Here is a 24,039-nt window from a genome sequence, read left to right on the forward strand (position 1 = left end):
TTCCCAGAATAGTGGAGACTGTTATAGCAGCAAAGGGGGGGGACCAACTCCATATTAATGGCCATGATTTTGGAATGAGATGTTGAGGAGCAGGTGTCCACATACTTTTAGTCGTGTAGTGTAATTGTGATTCAAACCGCTCCATCGCCACCTGGGGGTAGCAATGCACATTGCAGGTCAGCAGGAGGCGTGAGGTGTTAATAATATTTACCGGTTCACTGTGGATGAAGAGAACAATGACACGAACTGAACAGGAGGGTGAACTTCGGACTGTGCTGTTTTTTTTCTGTCCACTGCAACTTTAGGTCGAATGACATAACATGTTACTAAGATTAAGAACATTTTCAGTATTTTGTACAGTATTTTGCCATTAATTGATTACCAAGTTTGGACAATACATGGTGAGTTGCTTCTTCTACCTTCTGCATTCCATTGTCAAAAGTTTGCAGAGCAGTCCATACTCTGTATAGCCAGTCCATACTCTGTATAGCCAGTCCATACTCTGTATAGCCAGTCCATACTCTGTATAGCCAGTCCATACTCTGTATAGCCTGTCCATACTCTGTATAGCCTGTCCATACTCTGTATAGCCAGTCCATACTCTGTATAGCTAGTCCATACTCTGTATAGCCAGTCCATACTCTGTATAGCCAGTCCATACTCTGTATAGCCTGTCCATACTCTGTATAGCCTGTCCATACTCTGTATAGCCAGTCCATACTCTGTATAGCCAGTCCATACTCTGTATAGCCAGTCCATACTCTGTATAGCCAGTCCATACTCTGTATAGCCAGTCCATACTCTGTATAGCCAGTCCATACTCTGTATAGCCAGTCCATACTCTGTATAGCTAGTCCATACTCTGTATAGCCAGTCCATACTCTGTATAGCCAGTCCATACTCTGTATAGCCAGTCCATACTCTGTATAGCCAGTCAATCTGTAAACTTTTGGTTTACTTTTTGAGGGGTGAGTTGAAGTCCCCGGTGGGAGTGGAGTTTCATTTGGCCAGGAGAGGGGTGAGTTGGAGTCCCCGGGTGGGAGTGGAGTTTCATTTGGCCAGGAGAGGGGTGAGTTGAAGTCCCCGGGTGGGAGTGGAGTTTCATTTGGCCAGGAGAGGGGTGAGTTGAAGTCCCCCGGTGGGAGTGGAGTTTCATTTGGCCAGGAGAGGGGTGAGTTGAAGTCCCCGGGTGGGAGTGGAGTTTCATTTGGCCAGGAGAGGGGCGAGTTGAAGTCCCCGGTGGGAGTGGAGTTTCATTTGGTCAGGAGAGGGGCGAGTTGAAGTCCCCGGGTGGGAGTGGAGTTTCATTTGGCCAGGAGAGGGGCGAGTTGAAGTCCACGGTGAGAGTGGAGTTTCATTTGGCCAGGAGAGGGGCGAGTTGAAGTCCCCGGTGGGAGTGGAGTTTCATTTGGCCAGGAGAGGGGCGAGTTGAAGTCCCCGGTAGGAGTGGAGTTTCATTTGGCCAGGAGAGGGGCGAGTTGAAGTCCCCGGTGGGAGTGGAGTTTCATCTGGCCAGGAGAGGGGCGAGTTGAAGTCCCCGGGTGGGAGTGGAGTTTCATTTGACCAGGAGAGGGGCGAGTTGAAGTCCCCGGTGGGAGTGGAGTTTCATTTGGCCAGGAGAGGGGCGAGTTGAAGTCCCCGGGTGGGAGTGGAGTTTCATTTGGCCAGGAGAGGGGTGAGTTGAAGTCCCCGGTGGGAGTGGAGTGAACTGGTCAGTTGATTAAAATTAGGCCTAGGACCTCATTGATTCGGTAGGTTGAATGTCCACCGAAGTATTTTCCATTCAATTCAATTATAATATATTATATTCTAATCTATTATCATTTATTCTATTAATGTTACATGTTACATTTTTGATGTTTTCCCAGGTAGGCATCAGGTAAAAAATGTGGAACCAAGGAAAGTGTGTTTCAGACTACTCAAATGAGGGGTCCTCCTACAACACCAGACACAAGAGATAAAGTAGAAGATAGAAGAAGGTGGAAGAACTCGTCCCTTAATCATGATTTCACAGAAGCCATAACCTTCACAGTAACTGAAGTGAAGTTAAACTGCAGATGGATTAGTGCCCCTGGAAAACATGGATGCGTTTGAGGGTCTCCACAGTGTCCGGCTGTCCTTCTCTCCACCCCTCGCCTCTGTCACCAATCCAGGGTATGAGGTTCTAGTATCAGCCAGATCTGGTATCCAGGTATACTCCAACACCACGTTCTATGGTAAACCCAGTGTTCTAGAGCAGGCTCAGAAGAGAGGGAGAGCCAAATATCACTCCTACCGAGAGGAGACTAAAGAAGAGAGGTGTGAGGTTGGAAGGTAAAAGACACCATTATGGGTTTGATTTGTTATTGTCCTTCACAGCTGTAGGTTGGTTCCAAGCCTGTAGCTTTTAGGATTGTCTTCATATAACCATAACGAATCTTCATTTTGTACCACATAAAAGTCATATATCAGATATACTGTGAAGGTGAATATTCTGTTTGACAATAATGTGTTCTAACAACACCCTGGGGAAATATTTGGTCATGTTTCTTTTTAAACTGGAAACGGGTTGGGACGGGAGGATGCCTGTCATCATGTGACTTGCGGCAGATTGACAACACATCTCGTCCCTTTTTACAATCGGAATGAGCAGGAATGACAATAGACTATTTTACAACGCATCGCAAACAACGTCGTATACAGCGACTCAAAACTTGAGGAACAAAATAACATTCGACTAACTTTACCCAGTTTGATATCTCGATAAAACATCGTAGCCCATAGCGTTTCGTCAGCATTATTTAATAGTAACATTGTTTTTTGAAACGATTGCATCCTTCTAAATTGAATAATATCGTCAGCAAACGGTTACTGTAACAATTTATGGAATTCATGGAGACATAAACTGATGCCATCGAGGTCACGGCGACGGCACGAGGTGAATCTTCTAGCCGGGTGGTGAGAGGGTAAGGGCGGAGAGCTGGAATGGGAAATCCGGTGAATGTGTGCTGTTCCGATTGACATGGCATTAGGACAAATTCAGCCTCGCATGTTGTTGCGATTCTTAAACGACGGTGTGATGTTTTATAATGTTATTGTTTTCAATTATATTTTCAGCACAATCATTGATAACGATGTGTGTACTTTTAGACAAACGTGATCAGCACAAATAGGCAGATGTTGGATTCATGTTATGAATCACATTATGATACGATCAGGATATACAACTGCTGTCAGCCAATTCAGGGCTCGAACCACCCAGTTTATCATAGAGATATATTGTATATCATATGTTCTGATTCCTAGTCACCTTACCCCTATACATATCTACCTCTATGGATCCAGTATCCTTGGAAATATGCTACTGGAACGGACCCTGTTTACTTAAGTGTGTTCTTCTTATTTGTATATCTTGTGTGTTTTTGTTATACCTTGTTTCCCCCCCCCCCCCTAGTATTACATTGTTATCGATTACTGCATTTTAGGGGTTAAAGTTAGCAAGTACGGCATTTCACTGTTACTTGTGCACGTGACATTAAAACTTGAGATTAACACAGTGTACAAAACATTAACACCTTCCTAATACTTTAGTCAAATATTATATATGTTTGGGCTTCTTGCGGTCAGTTTGCAGTCTACAAAGTATTTGTAATTCGGTTCAGGCACCCTGACCATCGCTCAAAAAATAAAAACAAACAAACAAAAAAATGGTCCAGGGCCTGAATCTAGTTGTTGATCATGGCTGATCAGACTGAATTGATCTTGCACTGATTCTATTCACAACAACACGTCTATATAAACGCACACTACACTGATACCCTCACCCCCCGCCCCCCCCCCATCCCCCATCACACACGCATATCGAGACAACACGCGCGCACACTTTCACATTCATCATTTGCTGCTGCTACTATGATTTAAAAAAAAATTCTCTTATTATTATACATCCTGATGTCTAGTCCCGTTACCCTGCCTTCATGTACATGTCTACAGTGCATTCTGAAAGTATTCAGACCCCTTGACTTTTTCCACATTTTGTTACGTTATAGCATTATTCTACACGCAATACCCAATAATGACAAAGCAAAAACCCGGAAATATCACATTTACATAAGTATTCAGACGCTTTACTCAGTACTTTGTTGAAGCACCTTTGGCAGTGACTACAGCCTTGAGTCTTCTTGGGTTTGACGCTACAAGCTTGGCACAACTGTATTTGTGGAGTTTCTCCCATTCTTCCCTGCAGATCCTCTCAAGCTTTGTCAGGTTGGATTTTGAGCGTCGCTGCACAGCTATTTTCAGGTCTCTCCAGAGATGTTAGATCGGGTTCAAGTCCGTGCTCTGCCTGGGCCAGTCAAGGACATTCAGAGACTTGACCCGAAGCCGCTCCTGTGTTTTCTTGGCTGTGTGCTTAGGGTCTTAGTCCTGTTGGAAGGTGAACCTTGACCCCAGTCTGAGGTCCTGAGCGCTCTGGAGCAGGTTTTCATCATGGATCTCGCTGTACTTTGCGCTGTTCATCTTTCACTCGATCCTGACTGGTCTCCCAGTCCCTGCCACTGAAAAACGTCCCACAACATGATGCTGCCAGCACGATGCTTCACTGTAGAGATGGTGCCAGGTTTCATCCAGACGTGACGCTTGGCATTCAGGCCAAAGAGTTCAATCTTGGTTTCATCAGACCAGTGAATCTTGTTTCTTATGGTCACAGGATCCTTTAGGTGCCTTTTTGGAAAACTCCAAGCGGGCTGTCACGTGCCTTTTACAGAGGAGTGGCATCCGTCTGGCCACTCTACCATAAAGGCCTGATTGGTTGAGTGCTGCAGAGATGGTTGTCCTTCTGGAAGGTTCTCCCGTTGAACTCTGGAATTCTTCCATTTGAAAATGATGGAGGTTACTGTGTTCTTGGGGAGCTTCAATGCCGCAGAAATGTTTTGGTACCCTTCCCCAGATCTGTACCTTTGACACAATCCTGTCTCGAACCTCTAAGGATAATTCCTTCTACCTCATGGCTTGGTGTTTGTTCTCACATGTAGTGTCAACTGTGTGACCTTACATAGACAGGTTTGTGCATTTCCAAATCATGTCCAATCCATTGAATTTACCACAGGTAGACTCCAATCTCAAGGATGATCAATGGAAACAGGATGCACCTGAGCTAAATGTTGAGTCTCGCAGCAAAGGGTCTGAATACTTAAATAAATAAGGTATTTCTGTTTAAAATATTTGCAAAAAATTCAAAACAACTGTTTTCGATCTGTCTTTATGGGGTATTGTGTGTAGAATGAGGATTTGTTTTTATTCAATACATTTTAGAATAAGTCTTTTACGTAACAAAATGTCGAGGAAGGGAAGGGGTCTGAATACTTTCCCGAATGCACTATCTCAAATAACTAGTACCTCTGCACATTGATCTGGTACTGGTACTCCCTGTATATAGCCCCACATTGATCTGGTACTGGTACTCCCTGTATATAGCCCCACATTGATCTGGTACTGGTACTCCCTGTATATAGCCCCACATTGATCTGGTACTGGTACTCCCTGTATATAGCCCCACATTGATCTGGTTCTCCCTGTATATAGCCCCACATTGATCTGGTACTCCCTGTATATAGCTCCACAGTGATCTGGTACTCCCTGTATATAGCCCCACATTGATCTGGTACTGGTACTCCCTGTATATAGCCCCACATTGATCTGGTTCTCCCTGTATATAGCTCCACATTGATCTGGTTCTCCCTGTATATAGCTCCACATTGATCTGGTTCTCCCTGTATATAGCTCCACATTGATCTGGTTCTCCCTGTATATAGCTTCATCCAGTCTACACCTGTTGTATTCCATGTCACAAACAACATTTCATTTGACAACCAATTCCTTATTATATTCCTTTTTTTAAACCTACTTACCTAAGTCAGTTAAAAATAAATTATTATTTATAATGACGGCCAAACCCTAACCAATTGTGTTTTATTTAAAACTTTTATTTAACCAGGCAAGTCAGTTAAGAACAAATTCTTATTTTCAATGACGGCCTAGGAATAGTGGGTTAATTGCCTTGTTCAGGGGCAGAACGACAGATTTGTACCTTGTCAGCTCGGGGATTTGATCTTGCAACCTTTCGGTTACTAGTCCAACGCTCTAACCACTAGGCTAGATGAGATGCAGTGTCTTAGACCGCTGCACCACTCGGGAGCCCCCCCCCCCTATTAACTACCTAATTTTCTCAATAGCTCAAGCAAGCAGCTGAAGGGGCTAGTTAGCTTACATGTTCATGTAGCCATTGCACTTAACAGACATGTTTTTAAATCTCATCTTTTGATGTTTTCTAAAGGTTGGTAGACCTGGAGCCAGGTCCAATCCCCAGGGTGGAGGGTGGAGGGCAGGGTGACCCCAGGCCCACCAGGCCCCAGGAGCAGGGTACCCAGGCCAGGGACAGAGAGGACAGCAGGCTGGAGCGTGCTGCCCAGCTGGAGGGTGCCCGGGGCGGGGAGCATGAAGACAATGTGTCCCGCCTCCGGAGCTCTTCCCTGGAGATCAGGGAGAAGGGATCAGAGATCCTCAGAGAGCAGCTAGATGCTGCACAGAAGGTGTCTGAGGCCCATCTTGTTATTCAGTACACCTCCCATCTTGTTATTCAGTACACTTCCCATCTCAGTTCTACCCTTCACCTCTTCTATTCTGACCCAGTTCTACCCTACACCTCTTCTATTCTGACCCAGTTCTACCCTACACCTCTTCTATTCTGACCCAGTTCTACACTACACCTCTTCTATTCTGACCCAGTTCTACCCTACACCTCTTCTATTCTGACCCAGTTCTACCCTACACCTCTTCTATTCTGACCCAGTTCTACCCTACACCTCTTCTATGCTGACCCAGTCTACCCTACACCTCTTCTATTCTGACCCAGTTCTACCCTACACCTCTTCTATTCTGACCCAGTTCTACCCTACACCTCTTCTATTCTGACCCAGTTCTACCCTACACCTCTTCTATTCTGACCCAGTTCTACCCTACACCTCTTCTATTCTGACCCAGTTCTACCCTACACCTCTTCTATTCTGACCCAGTTCTACCCTACACCTCTTCTATCCCCTCCCAGGAGCTGAAGCTGAAGGATAAGGAGTGTGAGCGTCTGTCACAGATCCGGGATCAACTAGAGCAGGAGTTGGAGGAGCTAACTGCCAGTCTGTTTGAGGTAGGAAGGAATGACTACGAGGCCTGCTACAACTTACAGCTAGCTGAACTAGTGAAGGACTGACTACGAGGCCTGCTACAACCTACAGCTAGCTGAACTAGTGAAGGACTGACTACGAGGCCTGCTACAACTTACAGCTAGCTGAACTAGTGAAGGACTGACTACGAGGCCTGCTACAACCTACAGCTAGCTGAACTAGTGAAGGACTGACTACGAGGCCTGCTACAACTTACAGCTAGCTGAACTAGTGAAGGACTGACTACGAGGCCTGCTACAACCTACAGCTAGCTGAACTAGTGAAGGACTGACTACGAGGCCTGCTACAACTTACAGCTAGCTGAACTAGTGAAGGACTGACTACGAGGCCTGCTACAACTTACAGCTAGCTGAACTAGTGAAGGACTGACTACGAGGCCTGCTACAACTTACAGCTAGCTGAACTAGTGAAGGACTGACTACGAGGCCTGCTACAACCTACAGCTAGCTGAACTAGTGAAGGACTGACTACGAGGCCTGCTACAACCTACAGCTAGCTGAACTAGTGAAGGACTGACTACGAGGCCTGCTACAACTTACAGCTAGCTGAACTAGTGAAGGACTGACTACGAGGCCTGCTACAACCTACAGCTAGCTGAACTAGTGAAGGACTGACTACGAGGCCTGCTACAACCTACAGCTAGCTGAACTAGTGAAGGTCTGACTACGAGGCCTGCTACAACTTACAGCTAGCTGAACTAGTGAAGGACTGACTACGAGGCCTGCTACAACTTACAGCTAGCTGAACTAGTGAAGGACTGACTACGAGGCCTGCTACAACCTACAGCTAGCTGAACTAGTGATGGACTGACTACGAGGCCTGCTACAACTTACAGCTAGCTGAACTGGTGAAGGACTGACTACGAGGCCTGCTACAACCTACAGCTAGCTGAACTGGTGAAGGACTGACTACGAGGCCTGCTACAACCTACAGCTAGCTGAACTAGTGAAGGACTGACTACGAGGCCTGCTACAACTTACAGCTAGCTGAACTAGTGAAGGACTGACTACGAGGCCTGCTACAACCTACAGCTAGCTGAACTGGCGATGGTATAAGTACATCTGGACTTAGAAAGGTGTGAATCTTGCATGTTAACTATGTCCTTTTTTTCTGTTTCCCTAGGAAGCTCACAGGATGGTGCGTGAAGCCAACGTGAAACAAGCGACAGCAGAGAAACAGCTGAAGGAGGCTCAGGGAAAGGTCTGTTTATGTCTCCTGTTTAAACTAAAGACTTTATCCTTCAGGGTTAGAGGTGTGTGTGTGTGTGTGTGTGTGTGTGTGTGTGTGTGTGTGTGTGTGTGTGTGTGTGTGTGTGTGTGTGTCGGGATGGGTACAATCCATAACTACTGTCTATAACCACTTGTGTTCTTGTATCTCCCCAGAGTGATGTTCTGCAGGCGGAGGTGTCAGCCCTGAAGACCATGGTCCTGACCTCCACCCCGTCTTCCCCTAACCGCCGGGCCCACCCTCAGCTCCTCTCCCCGGGCACTAGGTCCAGGGGTGCCAGCCCCCACCATGGAGGGGGACACGCACGCAACAAGAGTGCCAGTGGTGCCCTCCCATTGGCCCCTGGTGGGCACTCAGACCTGCCCTCTGACCTGCAACCAGTCAGAGAGGACAAAGAGGTAGGGCCAGCTGCCTTCAGAGTACAGACCGGCCGTGTCTGAATACCCATAATGCTGTTCTAAGTAGTAGGCTTTTTGTGTTTTTGCAAAATATACATTTTATAGCATGTGCATTTTTGTTATTGTCTGCTTTAAATGCCAGGATGTCATACTCATTTCGGCTTTTCATCTAGTAGAATTCACTGGACACTATTGATGAAAATAATGGTTTTCGGAACCAACTCCACTACTGCTTCCTACTATAACTCTGCTTCCTACTATAACTCTACTATTGATTCCTACTATAACTATACTACTGATTCCTACTATAAAACTCTACTTCCTACTCTAACTCTACTACTGATTCCTACTATAACTCTACTACTGATTCCTACTATAACTCTGATTCCTACTCTAACTCTACTACTGATTCCTACTATAACTCTACTACTGATTCCTACTCTAACTCTACTACTGATTCCTACTATAACTCTACTACTGATTCCTACTATACTCTGATTCTTACTCTAACTCTACTACTGATTCCTACTATAACTCTACTACTGATTCCTACTCTAACTCTACTACTGATTCCTACTATAACTCTGATTCCTACTATAACTCTGATTGCTACTATAACTCTACTACTGATTCCTACTATAACTCTGATTCCTACTATAGCTCTACTACTGATTCCTACTATAACTCTGATTCCTACTATAGCTCTACTACTGATTCCTACTATAACTCTGATTCCTACTATAACTCTACTACTGCTTCCTACTATAACTCTGTTTCCTACTATAACTCTACTATTGATTCCTACTATAACTATACTACTGATTCCTACTATAACTCTACTATTGATTCCTACTATAACTATACTACTGATTCCTACTATAACTCTGCTTCCTCATATAACTCGGATTCCTACTATAACTCTACTACGGATTCCTACTATAACTCTACTACTGATTCCTACTATAACTCTACTACGGATTCCTACTATAACTATACTACTGATTCCTACTATAACTCTACTACTGATTCCTACTATAACTCTACTACTGATTCCTACTATAACTCTACTACTGATTCCTACTCTAACTCTACTACTGATTCCTACTCTAACTCTACTACTGATTCCTACTATAACTCTGATTCCTACTCTAACTCTACTACTGATTCCTACTATAACTCTACTACTGATTCCTACTATAACTCTGATTCCTACTCTAACTCTACTACTGATTCCTACTATAACTCTACTACTGATTCCTACTATAACTCTACTACTGATTCCTACTATAACTCTGCTACTGATTCCTACTATAACTCTGCTACTGATTCCTACTATAACTCTGATTCCTACTCTAACTCTACTACTGATTCCTACTATAACTCTACTACTGATTCCTACTCTAACTCTACTACTGATTCCTACTATAACTCTACTACTGATTCCTACTATAACTCTGCTACTGATTCCTACTATAACTCTGCTACTGATTCCTACTATAACTCTGCTACTGATTCCTACTATAACTATACTACTGATTCCTACTATAACTCTTGTCAATGTATTTCTCTCCTCTCTTCCCTTTCTATTTTGATCTTCCTCTTCCTTACATCATGTGACCCTCTTCCTTACATCATGTGATCCTCTTCCTTACATCATGTGACCCTCTTCCTTACATCATGTGACCCTCTTCCTTACATCATGTGACCCTCTTCCTTACATCATGTGATCCTCTTCCTTACATCATGTGATCCTCTTCCTTACATCATGTGATCCTCTTCCTTACATCATGTGACCCTCTTCCTTACATCATGTGACCCTCTTCCTTACATCATGTGACCCTCTTCCTTACATCATGTGACCCTCTTCCTTACATCATGTGATCCTCTTCCTTACATCATGTGACCCTCTTCCTTACATCATGTGATCCTCTTCCTTCCTGTTTTCTCTTGATTGTCATCATCTTTCCCTGCCCTCTTCTTCTTTCTCTCCCATCCTTCATTTCTTTCTCTCTCTCCCTCCCATCGCTTTCTCTCCCTCCCTCCCTCCATCCATCTCTCTCTCCCTCCCATCACTTTCTCTCTCTCCCTCCCTCCATTTCTTCCTTCCTCCATCTCCCTCCCTCCCTCCCTTTTTTTCTCTCTCCCTTCCTCCCTCCCTCTCTCCATCTCTCCTTCCCTCTCTCCCTTTCTCAGCCTACTGTTCCTGTGCTCCTCTTGCTGATTCTATGTCTGGTTCCAGGTCACTCTGTCTCTGTGACCTATGAACCCTACTGGGCAGAGCAGGGGGAGAGGCCACGGTCTCTCAGCCGCCAGGTAACCACAAAACTCTGGTTCCTCAAGGTTTCCTTCTTGTTGTTTCTTTGCCACTGTGATTCTGCTTGGTCTTTGCGTCTCGGATGGGGTGACCGTAAAACTCTTTGGGACAACTGAAATTAAAAAATACTTTATAACGGCACCTATACACTGAGTGTACAAAACATTATGAACACCGTCCTAATATTGAGTTCCTCTCCTTTTACCCTCAGAACAGCCTCAATTCGCCAGGGCATAGACTCTACAAGGTGTCGAAAGCGTTCCACAGGGATGCTGGCCCATATTGACGCCAATGCTTCTTACCACAGTTGTGTCAAGTTGGCTGGATGTCCTTTGGGTGGTGAACCGTGGGTGGTGAACCGTGGGTGGTGAACCGTGGGTGGTGAACCGTGGGCGGTGAACCGTGGGCGGTGAACCGTGGGTGGTGAAACTGTGAAGTATGAAAAAACCCAGCAGCGTTGAAGTTCTTGACACAAACCGGTGCACCTGCATCTTTTGCCTTGCCCGTTCACCCTCTGAAAGGCACAACGAACACAATCCATGTCTCAATTGTCTCAAGGCTTAAAAACCCGTCTTTAACCTGTCTCCTCCTGTTCATCTACACTGATTTGAAGTGGATACAGCATGTGACATCAATCAAGGGATCATAGCTTATAGAATACTCTATATCGTGGGAAGCTTTGTATATGGAGGCATTTCTGTAGTCATTATTCCTGCTTAAAAGTATGATCAGGATGTAAATTATGGTTCATGGGTCAGTTTTATTCATTTATTTATTCGGCCGACTAGAATAGATCAACTTTGTTTTCCTACCAGGGGGAAATTAATTTGTTAATGTGCTTAAAAAAAAGACAAAGTACATTAATGTTACACACAAAAAACCCACAGAATAATACACAATAAAATGTACATGTGAGTGAATGTCTACGGAGTAATGTTATCTAGATAATATTTAAATGGACCTGTGACTAAGGGAATGTCTCTTTGTCCTGTCTACGTAGTAATGTTATCTAGATAATTTTTAAATGGACCTGTGACTAAGGGAATGTCTCTTTGTCCTGTCTACGTAGTAATGTTATCTAGATAATTTTTAAATGGACCTGTGACTAAGGGAATGTCTCTTTGTCCTCTCTACGTAGTAATGTTATCTGGATAATATTTAAATGGACCTGTGACTAAGGGAATGTCTCTTTGTCCTGTCTACGGAGTAATGTTATCTGGATAATATTTAAATGGACCTAAGTGACTAAGGGAATGTCTCTTTGTCCTCTCTACGGAGTAATGTTATCTGGATAATATTTAAATGGACCTAAGTGACTAAGGGAATGTCTCTTTGTCCTCTCTACGGAGTAATGTTATCTGGATAATATTTATATGGACCTAAGTGACTGACTCAATGCCCATTATTGTAACTGGAATTCAGGGTGAAAAAAAAGGAGAACAGTGGTCTGTAAAGCCAATCAACATCAATCCGGTCAATACAAGAATTCAGGGAGAACATCTTCAGAGCAGAAGCAATGAAAATGTCTTATCTTTTCTGAGAAGGCCCTTTTATACAGGTAACTACCAAAATACAGGAAACCCTTCTGAGAAGGCCCTTTTATACAGGTAACTACCAAAATACAGGAAACCCTTCTGAGAAGGCCCTTTTATACAGGTAACTACCAAAATACAGGAAACCCTTCTGAGAAGGCCCTTTTATACAGGTAACTACCAAAATACAGGAAACCCTTCTGAGAAGGCCCTTTTATACAGGTAACTACCAAAATACAGGAAACCCTTCTGAGAAGGCCCTTTTATACAGGTAACTACCAAAATACAGGAAACCCTTCTGAGAAGGCCCTTTTATACAGGTAACTACCAAAATACAGGAAACCCTTGTGTAAATGTGGGATTCAAATGTATATTGAAAGTGACTGCTTCCACACAGTTGTGGTTTCTGAGTTTAATGAAGCAATTAACATCCCGTCATGCTCAGGGTCCTGTTAACGTCCCATCATGCTCAGGGTCATGTTAACGTCCCATCATGCTCAGGGTCATGTTAACGTCCCATCATGCTCAGGGTCATGTTAACGTCCCATCATGCTTAGGGTCATGTTAAAAAACGCCCAGTTGCCCATTATGGCTAGAAGAAGAGATCTCAGATCTGTGTCTCAGTCACCAGATCTCAGTGACTGAAGGAGGGCTCTCATAGGGATATAGAAGGTGTGTCTCAGTCACCAGATCTCAGTGACTGAAAGAGGGCTCTCATAGGGATATAGAAGGTGTGTCTCAGTCACCAGATCTCAGTGACTGAAAGAGGGCTCTCAAAGGAACATAGAAGGTGTGTCTCAGTCACCAGATCTCAACCCAATTGAACACTCTTGGGAGATTCTGGAGCGGCGCCTGAGACAGTGTTTTTCCACCACCATCAACAAAACACCAAATGATGTAATTTCTCGTGAAAGAATGGTGTCGCATCCCTCCAATAGAGTTCCAGACACTTGTAGAATATATACCAAGGAGCATTGAATCTGTTCTGGCGGTTGATGGTGGCCCAACATCCTATTAAGACACAGTATGTTGGTATTTCCTTTATTTTTGTAGTTACCTCTATATTAACCACATAGCACCTAAACACCAGCCCGAAGAGGCTTATAGGAAGTGACATCATCAGATTCTACAGAATCACACACAGTGTCACAGATTCATTATCAGTGTGTCCTTGAATTCAGTCCAGTGTCAAACTTTAACCATAACATTCAACCCTGGTACTGACAGTTAAACCGGTTTAAACCGGTTAAAAGTAATGACATCGGTACCTAATTACACAACAGATAATTATAGACTAACAAGTAACAACTACATTAAATATGGTACTTAAACATAAATGTTTATCTCACATTTCCCTTTCCTCCAAGGGAAGGCATCTGTCTTGCTTCTTCCCGCACTTACAGTTGTTACCAAACCGATAACTAGCCTGCTAATATTGTTGCACTGCTAAGTCTTAGGCCCAGTTAACTAGTTTTCAACCTGATTTAAGATGTGCATCTACTGTAAGTGTGAAATCAGCGTATGTGCCTAGATGTTAAATGTATGTACCCAGGATACCTTACCTTTTAAGTCCAGGGTCAGCTCCCTCTTGACCTCTTGGATCGGCCAGCCCAAGCAAATCGTTATTTGTTCAGATAATAACATAACATAAATATGTACTAAAAGCCCAAACTCGAAAACAAACGGAAAGGCTCGTGGCCACTAAACGAACCAGCAGCCTCACGGCTCTGCCAACTGGGACACTGACCGACCATCACCTGATGTGCTTATCAAGCAGGCTCAGCATCTGGACAAGGTTGCTGCTGCCCCCTGGGGAATAGAATGTGGAAGAAGTGGTAGTGAGCTGTAGTGTGCTGTCGACACTAAACTATTTACAGTGCTGTGGAAAAGTATTTGCCCCCTTTCAAAATTTCTCTACTCTACAAATGTTTGATACTGACTGTTATCATATATTCAACCGAAACCTAATATTAGATAAAGGGAACCTGAGTTTACAAAAATAAAATGGATACTTATTTCATAAACAGAGTTATGTCACACCCTGATCTGTTTCACCTGTCTCCACCCTCCTCCAGGTGTCTTCCCTGTGTAAATCCCTTGTGTATTTATACCTGTGTTCTCTGTTTGTCTGGTGCTAGTTCGTCTTGTTTGTTCAAGTCTACCAGCGTTTTGTGTCTTAGCTCCTGCTTTTTCCAGTCTCTCTTTTCTCTTCCTCCTGGTTTTGACCCCTATCCGTCCTGACTCCGAGCCCGCCTGCCTGACCACTTTGCCTGTGCCTGACCCTGAGCCTGTGCCTGACCCTGAGCCTGTGCCTGACCCTGAGCCTGTGCCTGACCCTGAGCCTGACCCTGAGCCTGTGCCTGACCCTGAGCCTGTGCCTGACCCTGAGCCTGTGCCTGACCCTGAGCCTGTGCCTGACCCTGAGCCTGTGCCTGACCCTGAGCCTGTGCCTGACCCTGAGCCTGTGCCTGACCCTGAGCCTGTGCCTGACCCTGAGCCTGTGCCTGACCCTGAGCCTGTGCCTGACCCTGAGCCTGTGCCTGACCCTGAGCCTGTGCCTGACCCTGAGCCTGTGCCTGACCCTGAGCCTGTCTGCCGATCTGTACCTTTGCCCCCTTCTGGATTACCGACCTCTGCCTGACCCTGAGCCTGCCTGCCGCCCTGTATCGTTACCCCACCTCTGGGTTACTGGCCGAGGCACTGTTTCCTGAGCCCATGCAACTGGGCAGGGCTGGTCTGCGCAACCTGTTCTTGGGTCCTCGGTGGTTCCGGATCTCTCCGCCATCCCCACGTAGTACCAGGTGTTCAGCAAGTCCCGATCCACCTCCCTTCTGCCGAACTGCCCCTATGACTGCGAGATTGACCTTCTCCCTAGCACCACGCCACCCCGGGGTCGTCAGTACTCTCTGTCGGGACCTTAAACCAAGGCTATGGAGGACTAAATTGGGGACTCCCTAGCTACTGGATTTATCCGTCCCTCTTCCTCTCCTGCTGGTGCAGGATTCTTCTTCGTGGAGAAGAAGGACAAGACCCTGCACCCGTGCATTGACTACCCAATGACATCACTGTAAAGAACCGTTATCCGCTACCACTCATTTCCTCTGCCTTCAAGCCGCTCCAGTCGGAGCAAATCAACCAGGACCTCGAGACCACTCTGCGCTGCCTGGTCTCTGCCAGCCCCACTGCCACGGGCCTATCACCGTTTGAGTGTTCCCTGGGGTATCAGTCCCCGCTCTTCTCTGAGCAGGAAGAGGATGTTGGCATACCCTTCTGCCAGGATGTTTGTCCGCTGCTGTCGTCGTATCTGGAGGAGAGCCCGGTCGGCCCTCAAGACCACCTTCAGGTATCGACGACAAGCAGATCGCCATCAGACCCTGGCTCCCCGGTATCGTCTCGGGCGGAAAGTATGGCTGTCCACCCGGGATCTGCCCCACCTACCCGGGCAGAAGGTATGGCTATCCACCCGGGATCTGCCCCACCTACCCAGGCAGAAGGTATGGCTGTCCACCCGGGATCTGTCCCACCTACCCGGGCAGAAGGTATGGCTATCCACCCGGGATCTGCCCCACCTACCCGGGCAGAAAGTATGGCTATCCACCCGGGATATGCCCCACCTACCCGGGCAGAAGGTATGGCTATCCACCCGGGATCTGGCCCTTCGGGTGGAATCCCGCAAACTCTCCCCCCAGTTTATCGGCCCGTTTCTCCAAGATCATTAGACCCTCTGCTTCTGATGCCCCGTACCCTTCGTGTACATCCCACCTTTCATGTGTCCAGGGTCAAACCCATGTCTCTCAGCCCTTTATCTCCGTGTTTCCAGGTTACTGAGCCCTGCCTGTCTTGACCTGTCAATTGCCTGCCCCTGTTAGAATATTAAACTATTGTCTTATCTTCATACCTGATAGGTTATGCAACACCCAATGCCCCTGTTAGAATATTAAACTATTGTCTTATCTTCATACCTGATAGGTTATGCAACACCCAATGCCCCTGTTAGAATATTAAACTATTGTCTTATCTTCATACCTGATAGGTTATGCAACACCCAATGCCCCTGTTAGAATATTAAACTATTGTCTTATCTTCATACCTGATAGGTTATGCAACACCCAATGCCCCTGTTAGAATATTAAACTATTGTCTTATCTTCATACCTGATAGGTTATGCAACACCCAATGCCCCTGTGTGAAAATAAATAGCCACCTTTTTAGCTGTATTAAATCAAACCAAACACTTCCTGGAGTTGTTGATCAGTCTCTCACATCGCTCTGGATGAATTATGGCCCACTCTTCAAGCATATGAACTGCTCATTTCAAGTCCTGCCACAACATCTCAATTGGGATTAAGTCTGAACTTTTAAATAGGCCATTTCAACACTTTTAAATGTGTTGTTTTTTTAGCCACTTTCATGTAGACTTGATTGTGTGTTTTGGATCATTGTTTCATTGCATGACCCAGCTGCTTGTCAGCATCAGCTCACAGACCGCAGTTCTGCATGCAAGACTGAGCCAAAATTCCTCCAGAGCGATGTAAGAGACTGACCAACAACTACAGGAAGTGTTTGGTTGGAGTCACTGCAACCAAAGGTGGCACAACCAGTTATTGAGTGTAAGGGGAAAATATTTTTACACACAGGGGAATTTGGTTTTGCATAACTTTGTTAATTAAATAAGTATCCATTTTATTTTTTGTAAACTCAGGTTCCCTTTATCTAATATTCAGTTTTGGTTGAAGATCTGATAACATTCAGTATCAAAAATATACAAAAATAGAGAAAATCAGAAAGGAGTCAAATACATTTTCACAGGAATGTATGCTATTGGGGCGGCAGATAGCCTAGTGGTTAGAGTGTAGAGGTGGTAGGGTAGCCTAGTGGTTAGAGTGTAGAGGTGGTAGGTAGCCTAGTGGTTAGAGTGTAGAGGTGGTAGGTAGCCTAGTGGTTAGAGTGTAGAGGTGGCAGGTAGCCTAGTGGTTAGAGTGTAGAGGTGGCAGGTAGCCTAGTGGTTAGAGTGTAGAGGTGGTAGGTAGCCTAGTGGTTAGAGTGTAGAGGTGGCAGGTAGCCTAGTGGTTAGAGTGTAGAGGTGGCAGGTAGCCTAGTGGTTAGAGTGTAGAGGTGGCAGGTAGCCTAGTGGTTAGAGTGTAGAGGTGGTAGGGTAGCCTAGTGGTTAGAGTGTAGAGGTGGTAGGTAGCCTAGTGGTTAGAGTGTAGAGGTGGCAGGTAGCCTAGTGGTTAGAGTGTAGAGGTGGTAGGGTAGCCTAGTGGTTAGAGTGTAGAGGTGGCAGGTAGCCTAGTGGTTAGAGTGTAGAGGTGGCAGGTAGCCTAGTGGTTAGAGTGTAGAGGTGGCAGGTAGCCTAGTGGTTAGAATGTAGAGGTGGCAGGTAGCCTAGTGGTTAGAGTGTAGAGGTGGCAGGTAGCCTAGTGGTTAGAGTGTAGAGGTGGCAGGTAGCCTAGTGGTTAGAGTGTAGAGGTGGCAGGTAGCCTAGTGGTTAGAGTGTAGAGGTGGCAGGTAGCCTAGTGGTTAGAGTGTAGAGGTGGCAGGTAGCCTAGTGGTTAGAGTGTAGAGGTGGCAGGTAGCCTAGTGGTTAGAGTGTAGAGGTGGCAGGTAGCCTAGTGGTTAGAGTGTAGAGGTGGCAGGTAGCCTAGTGGTTAGAGTGTAGAGGTGGCAGGTAGCCTAGTGGTTAGAGTGTAGAGGTGGCAGGTAGCCTAGTGGTTAGAGTGTAGAGGTGGCAGGTAGCCTAGTGGTTAGAGTGTAGAGGTGGCAGGTAGCCTAGTGGTTAGAGTGTAGAGGTGGCAGGTAGCCTAGTGGTTAGAGTGTAGAGGTGGCAGGTAGCCTAGTGGTTAGAGTGTAGAGGTGGCAGGTAGCCTAGTGGTTAGAGTGTAGAGGTGGCAGGTAGCCTAGTGGTTAGAGTGTAGAGGTGGCAGGTAGCCTAGTGGTTAGAGTGTAGAGGTGGCAGGTAGCCTAGTGGTTAGAGCGTTGGTCTAGTAACCGAAAGGTTGCAAGATCGAATCCCTGAGCTGACAAGGTAAAAATCTGTCGTTCTGCCCCTGAACAAGACAGTTAACCCACTGTTCCTAGGCCGTCATTGTAAATAAGAATTTGTTCTTAACTGACTTGCCTAGTTGATATTACATATCAAACCATATTCACAGTAAATCAAATACAGGAAAATAACTAATCAATTATATCTCTTCTCAGATGGACAGCATTCTGTATGCAGAGTTCTTGACCTGGAAAAACAGACCTAGTCTGGACAGAAGTTCAGCCTTCCTGGTGCGGATATACAGGGAGGACATCGGCCCCTGCCTCTCCTTCACACGATCTGAGGTACATAGAATACCATAACTATTCTAATAGCATAATAGAATAGACTACCATAACTATTCTAATAGAATACCATAACTATTCTAATAGCATAATAGAATAGAATACCATAACTATTCTAATAGCATAATAGAATAGAATACCATAACTATTCTAATAGCATAATAGAATAGAATACCATAACTATTCTATTAGCATAATAGAATAGAATGCCATCATTATTCTAATAATAGAATAGAATACCATAACTATTCTAATAGCATAATAGAATAGAATACCATAACTATTCTATTAGCATAATAGAATAGAATGCCATAATTATTCTAATAGAATAGAATACCATAACTATTCTAATAGCATAATAGAATAGAATACCATAACTATTCTATTAGCATAATAGGATACCATAACTATTCTAATAGCATAATAGAATACCATAACTATTCTAATAGAATAGAACAACCATAACTATTCTAATAGCATAATAGAATAGAATACCATAACTATTCTATTAGCATAATAGGATACCATAACTATTCTAATAGCATAATAAGATACCATAACTGTTATATTAGCATACTATGATACCATAACTATTATATTAGCATAATAGAATACCATAACTATTATATTAGCATAATAGAATACCATAACTATTATATTAGCATAATAGAATACCATAACTATTATATTAGCATAATAGAATACCATAACTATTATATTAGCATAATAGAATACCATAACTATTAAATTAGCATAATATAATACCATAAGTATTATATTAGCATAATAGGATACCATAAGTATTATATTAGCATAATAGGATACCATAACTATTATATTAGCATAATAGGATACCATAACTATTATATTAGCATAATAGAATACCATAACTATTATATTAGCATAATAGAATACCATAACTATTATATTAGCATAATAGAATACCATAACTATTATATTAGCATAATAGAATACCATACCTATTCTATTAGCATAATATGTTAATACATGTACATGTGTCGGGAGGCGAAAGGCTTTTGTGTGCATGTATAGTTTGTTGTTGTATTAAAATGCAATGTGACTCCTTGTTCTGGACACAGTTGTCTCAGTCAGTCCAGAGTGCAGTGGAGAACAACTCTCTAACCATCGAGCCGGTGGCCATGTCAGCTTTATCCATGGTCAGAGCCAACGCCATAGAGTGTGGCGGGCCCAAGTGAGTCATCCCTCAATGTTATTGAAACGTTATCACAACTTTATTATAATGTATTAAGGCTGTTTTCCTCATAAAATGTAGTCCGCTTCATGTTTTGTTTCCTTGCTGTGATACGTCAGAGAGTATCGTGATATTGGTCATGACAACAGTAATCACAACTGAACCACACCCATCTGTCTCTAGTAATCATTCAATAACTATTCATGCTCAAATAAACTCTCTCTCTCTCTCTCTTTCCTCTTGGTGATTTTTCACAATTACACCTGTCATCTATAATGAATATCATTATTCATGACTCCATGACAAATTATGCAAACTTGATTGGTCTGACTTTGTATGGATTAGTTTAGTTTTTCTCTTCAAATCTGTTATGGGTTTTGGGGGTTTCCTCTTGAGTCCTAATGAGCTGAATCAATGGGCTACACTGATAATGTGGCACTGCTTCCTAATCAAATGTTGATTGAATTATTTTCCCCAGTGGCTTGAAGGCAGCAGTAGAGATGTAAGTAACTTTAGGAGCGAATCATTTCATTACCTTTTTCTTTTCCACAAATAACAAACTGTTCTGTGCTCTGTTGTTCACTGTCCTTTATCACTGTCCTCTCTCATCAGAATGCCCTTCAGCACTCTGTCCAGCCATGCATGTCGATCACTGCCATCTTGTCTGTCCTCCCGGTGTGTCTGTAGTCTAACATACCTACCATTTCTCAGATGTATCTAACTCCATCCGTGTGGAGGAAGCGACTCCATATCTGTCCAGTGTTCAGCTTTTAAGGCCATTTTATTTGTTCCTTTTCTGATGTTAAACAACTAACCATCATGTTGTCAAGTCTTCTACATGTATTGCCTGGTTTCCCAGACCCAGTTTAAGCCTAGTCCTGGACGAAAGAACTTGCTCAGTGGAGAATCTCCCTTGAAAGAGCTTTTAAGTATATGTTGAGGCTTAATTTGTGTCCGTGAAACCCGACGCCGTAGAAATCCATAAATGAGTGAGTTTAGTTGGTGTTTTTGTTTCGTTTTTTTTCTCTCTGCCTCAATAACAGGAAGTGTGCGTTGAGCGGCATATCCCGGTCCTGTAAGCACCAAATCAAACTGGGTGACGAAGAGAGTTACTACTATATCTCACCCTCCAGCAGGGCACGGGTACCTAGCAACCATGTTTGTTGTTTTTTTGAAAAATGTATTTCTAAATAAAAATGTATGTTTTCACTTATATCCTCCTCAACATCTACAGACATATAAATAGGAATACTTTTTAATGTTTATAAATATTTTTTTTATCACTTAGGCCTATGTGAGAGAACTTTTGTTTGAAAGTGTGTGTGAGCCATTCCTCAATTCCGCCCCTCTAGATCACAGCCGTGTGTAACTTCTTTACCTATATCCGCTATATCCAGCAGGGCCTGGTCAGACATGATGGTGAGTCAGACGTCCTCCCTTCTAAAAGATAGACACAGAGAGAGATCAACGATAGACCCGTTTTAACAGTGAAAATAAGTTATCTTTGTTACTGCAGACATTAAATCTTGTCTGGAACCATTTCAACCCTCATGTCTTTGTCTCTCTCTGTCTTTGTCTCTGCCCGCCATCAGCGGAACAGATGTTCTGGGAGGTGACACGTCTACGGAGGGAGATGACTGTGGCCAAGCTGGGCTTCTACCTCACAGACCAGGAATAGGAGGACAGATGGGAGGAGATGTCACCGTAGACCTAGGTCGTGTTTATTAGGGCACACCGGAGCAAAACGTTTAAAAATGTTGTGCAACGGACAATGAAAATGAGCTAATTTCTTCCTCTTCGTGCTCAGTGAACACGGCCCAGGGTTAAAAGACAGGAGTCACCAATCAACTGTACGATTTGAGAGTCAGATCACCTGTACCGGTTTCACACTGTCGGAACAACCCGAACTGAACTGGGCTGGCTTGGTTTGGCTCAGTAGTGTGAGAAGCCCTCAGAAGGACATGTGGGACACAGAAACCGGATGGAGGCTTCAGGAGAACTATGTTGCTCACTTTTCATTCACACAGTGCCATATACCCTCCAGTACTGCGGCATTACCCCTAGGTGTTGTCTCCTCTCTCCTTAGAACCACCCATGTCTCCTCTCTCCTTAGAACCACCGTGGTCTCCTCTCACCTTAGAACCACCGTTGTCTCCTCCCTCCTTAGAACCACCGTTGTCTCCTCCCTCCTTAGAACCACCGTTGTCTCCTCTCACTTTAGAACCACCGTTGTCTCACTTTAGAACCACCGTTGTCTCCTCTCTCTTTAGAACCACAGTTGTCTCCTCTCTCTTTAGAACCACAGTTGTCTCCTCTCTCTTTAGAACCACAGTTGTCTCCTCTCTCTTTAGAACCACAGTTGTCTCCTCTCTCCTTAGAACCACTGTTGTCTCCTCTCTCCTTAGAACCACTGTTGTCTCCTCTCTCCTTAGAACCACTGCAGCAAACCAGACCACCTCTTACTTTGCCTTAACCTTGATAGATTCTCGCAGTACATTGTAAATGCCTTGCATGGCTTATACAGAACATATGTCTGTAGTTAGAATGGGTTATAGAAGGGCAGGGATTTACTCTGAAAATAGCTGCATTTAGGCTGTTTAGTACTAACCAGTTCAGAAATAGTGTGTACACATCCTGTTACATTCAGGTACTTCAGTTAAATAAAGAATCAGATTCACTTTATTTGCCAAGAACATTTACACATACCCAGATGAATAGGAGCTGCCACTTTTGTGCTGCGACTTGCAGTTACACGGTACCAGAAATACAAGTTCCTGAACGAAATGCCTATTCAGTCTTCTCAAATATCCTCGTCTTCACTCTGGATGCTGTGACAGTTTTAGCAATGACTTCTCCTAGAAACAGAGGTTACAGTCATTTGTTATTTAACGTAATGGAATAATAAACCAACCATGGATGATTAAGCAATATGTTGTTTCTCTCTCTCCCTAACACTCCCAATGTATTCAGTTTTAAAAAACTATCTAGTTGGGAAATATAATCGCTTTAAAATGACAGTTGTATTTGCACTCCTGTAACATGTCATTTAAAATTCTTTATTTTGTATAATAATAATATATATATAAGCCATACATTAATTTTTTTATTTAACTTGGCAAGTCAGTTAAGAACAAATTCTTATTTTCAATGAAGGCCTTGGAACAGTGGGTTAACTGCCTGTTCAGAGGCATAACGACAGATTTGTACCGTGTCAGCTCAGGGGTTTGAACTTGCAACCTTCCGGTTACTAGTCCAACGCTCTAACCACTAGGCTACCCTGCCGCCTCTACACTCTAACCACTAGGCTACCCTGCCGCCCCATGACCAAATAATGTGTAGCTTTGCATGGATACATCGCCATATACTGTAGTGTTTATACCATATCTTGCATGAAAAGCCTTATCAAACTAAATGAACACTATTCACGTCTGGACGTAGTAACTGCTTTCCTCTTAGGCTGCGTCTACACAGGCAGCTCGATTCTGTCCACTAATTGGTCCTGGTATTTATTAGGAGATCCTCATTAGTCGCTGCAAAAGCATCAGCTACTCTTCCTGGGGTCCACAGGAAGCAATACATAGTACGGAAAGATCGTTTTTAGTCAAGGACTGAAATGTACATGCATTTAAAACTTCACACACAGCCTTTCATATGAGTACATGCAGTAGGCACACTGGACCTGGGGACTGTGAAGAGACCCCTGGTGACATGTATCTAGGTCTAATGCATAGTACAGCGCAGGTTACAATACAAAGATATATCAAAATGTCTGTCTCTTCACAGTCCTCCATAAGGTGTTATTATATCTGTT

At 44.0% G+C, this 24,039-nt stretch overlaps 1 protein-coding gene across 4 annotated transcripts; it reads left to right on the plus strand.

The window, feature by feature from the left end:
* Positions 1-1,961: 1,961 nt before the first annotated feature.
* On the plus strand, positions 1,962-23,156 carry rab3il1 (RAB3A interacting protein (rabin3)-like 1). Of its 4 annotated transcripts, XM_031832937.1 has the most exons (12): positions 1,964-2,313; positions 6,314-6,569; positions 7,085-7,180; positions 8,340-8,417; positions 8,600-8,842; positions 11,036-11,155; positions 18,887-19,015; positions 20,116-20,228; positions 20,707-20,730; positions 21,272-21,371; positions 21,581-21,647; positions 21,821-23,156. In XM_031832937.1, the coding sequence occupies exons 1-12, from the start codon at positions 2,081-2,083 to the stop codon at positions 21,904-21,906; spliced, it is 1,545 nt and encodes a 514-aa protein (XP_031688797.1). In that variant the 5' UTR covers positions 1,964-2,080; the 3' UTR covers positions 21,907-23,156. The 4 variants fall into 4 exon arrangements, with proteins under 4 accessions (XP_031688798.1, XP_031688797.1, XP_031688800.1 ...); XM_031832938.1 differs by lacking the exon at positions 20,707-20,730 and having other exon boundaries at positions 1,962-2,313; XM_031832939.1 differs by lacking the exon at positions 11,036-11,155 and having other exon boundaries at positions 1,970-2,313.
* Positions 23,157-24,039: the final 883 nt, after the last annotated feature.

The sequence above is a fragment of the Oncorhynchus kisutch genome, linkage group LG10 (genome assembly GCF_002021735.2).
Source record: "Oncorhynchus kisutch isolate 150728-3 linkage group LG10, Okis_V2, whole genome shotgun sequence".
In the NCBI taxonomy this organism is placed as follows: Eukaryota; Metazoa; Chordata; class Actinopteri; order Salmoniformes; family Salmonidae; genus Oncorhynchus; species Oncorhynchus kisutch.

What these genes read in the sequence shown, in the direction of transcription:
- rab3il1 (XM_031832937.1), top strand. Translation starts at nt 2,081, where the DNA reads ATGGATGCGTTTGAGGGTCTCCACAGTGTCCGGCTGTCCTTCTCTCCA. An exon ending in TAACTGCCAGTCTGTTTGAG is followed by an intron (nt 7,181 to 8,339) that starts GTAGGAAGGAAT and finishes CTGTTTCCCTAG; the next exon opens with GAAGCTCACAGGATGGTGCG. An exon ending in TGAAGGAGGCTCAGGGAAAG is followed by an intron (nt 8,418 to 8,599) that starts GTCTGTTTATGT and finishes GTATCTCCCCAG; the next exon opens with AGTGATGTTCTGCAGGCGGA.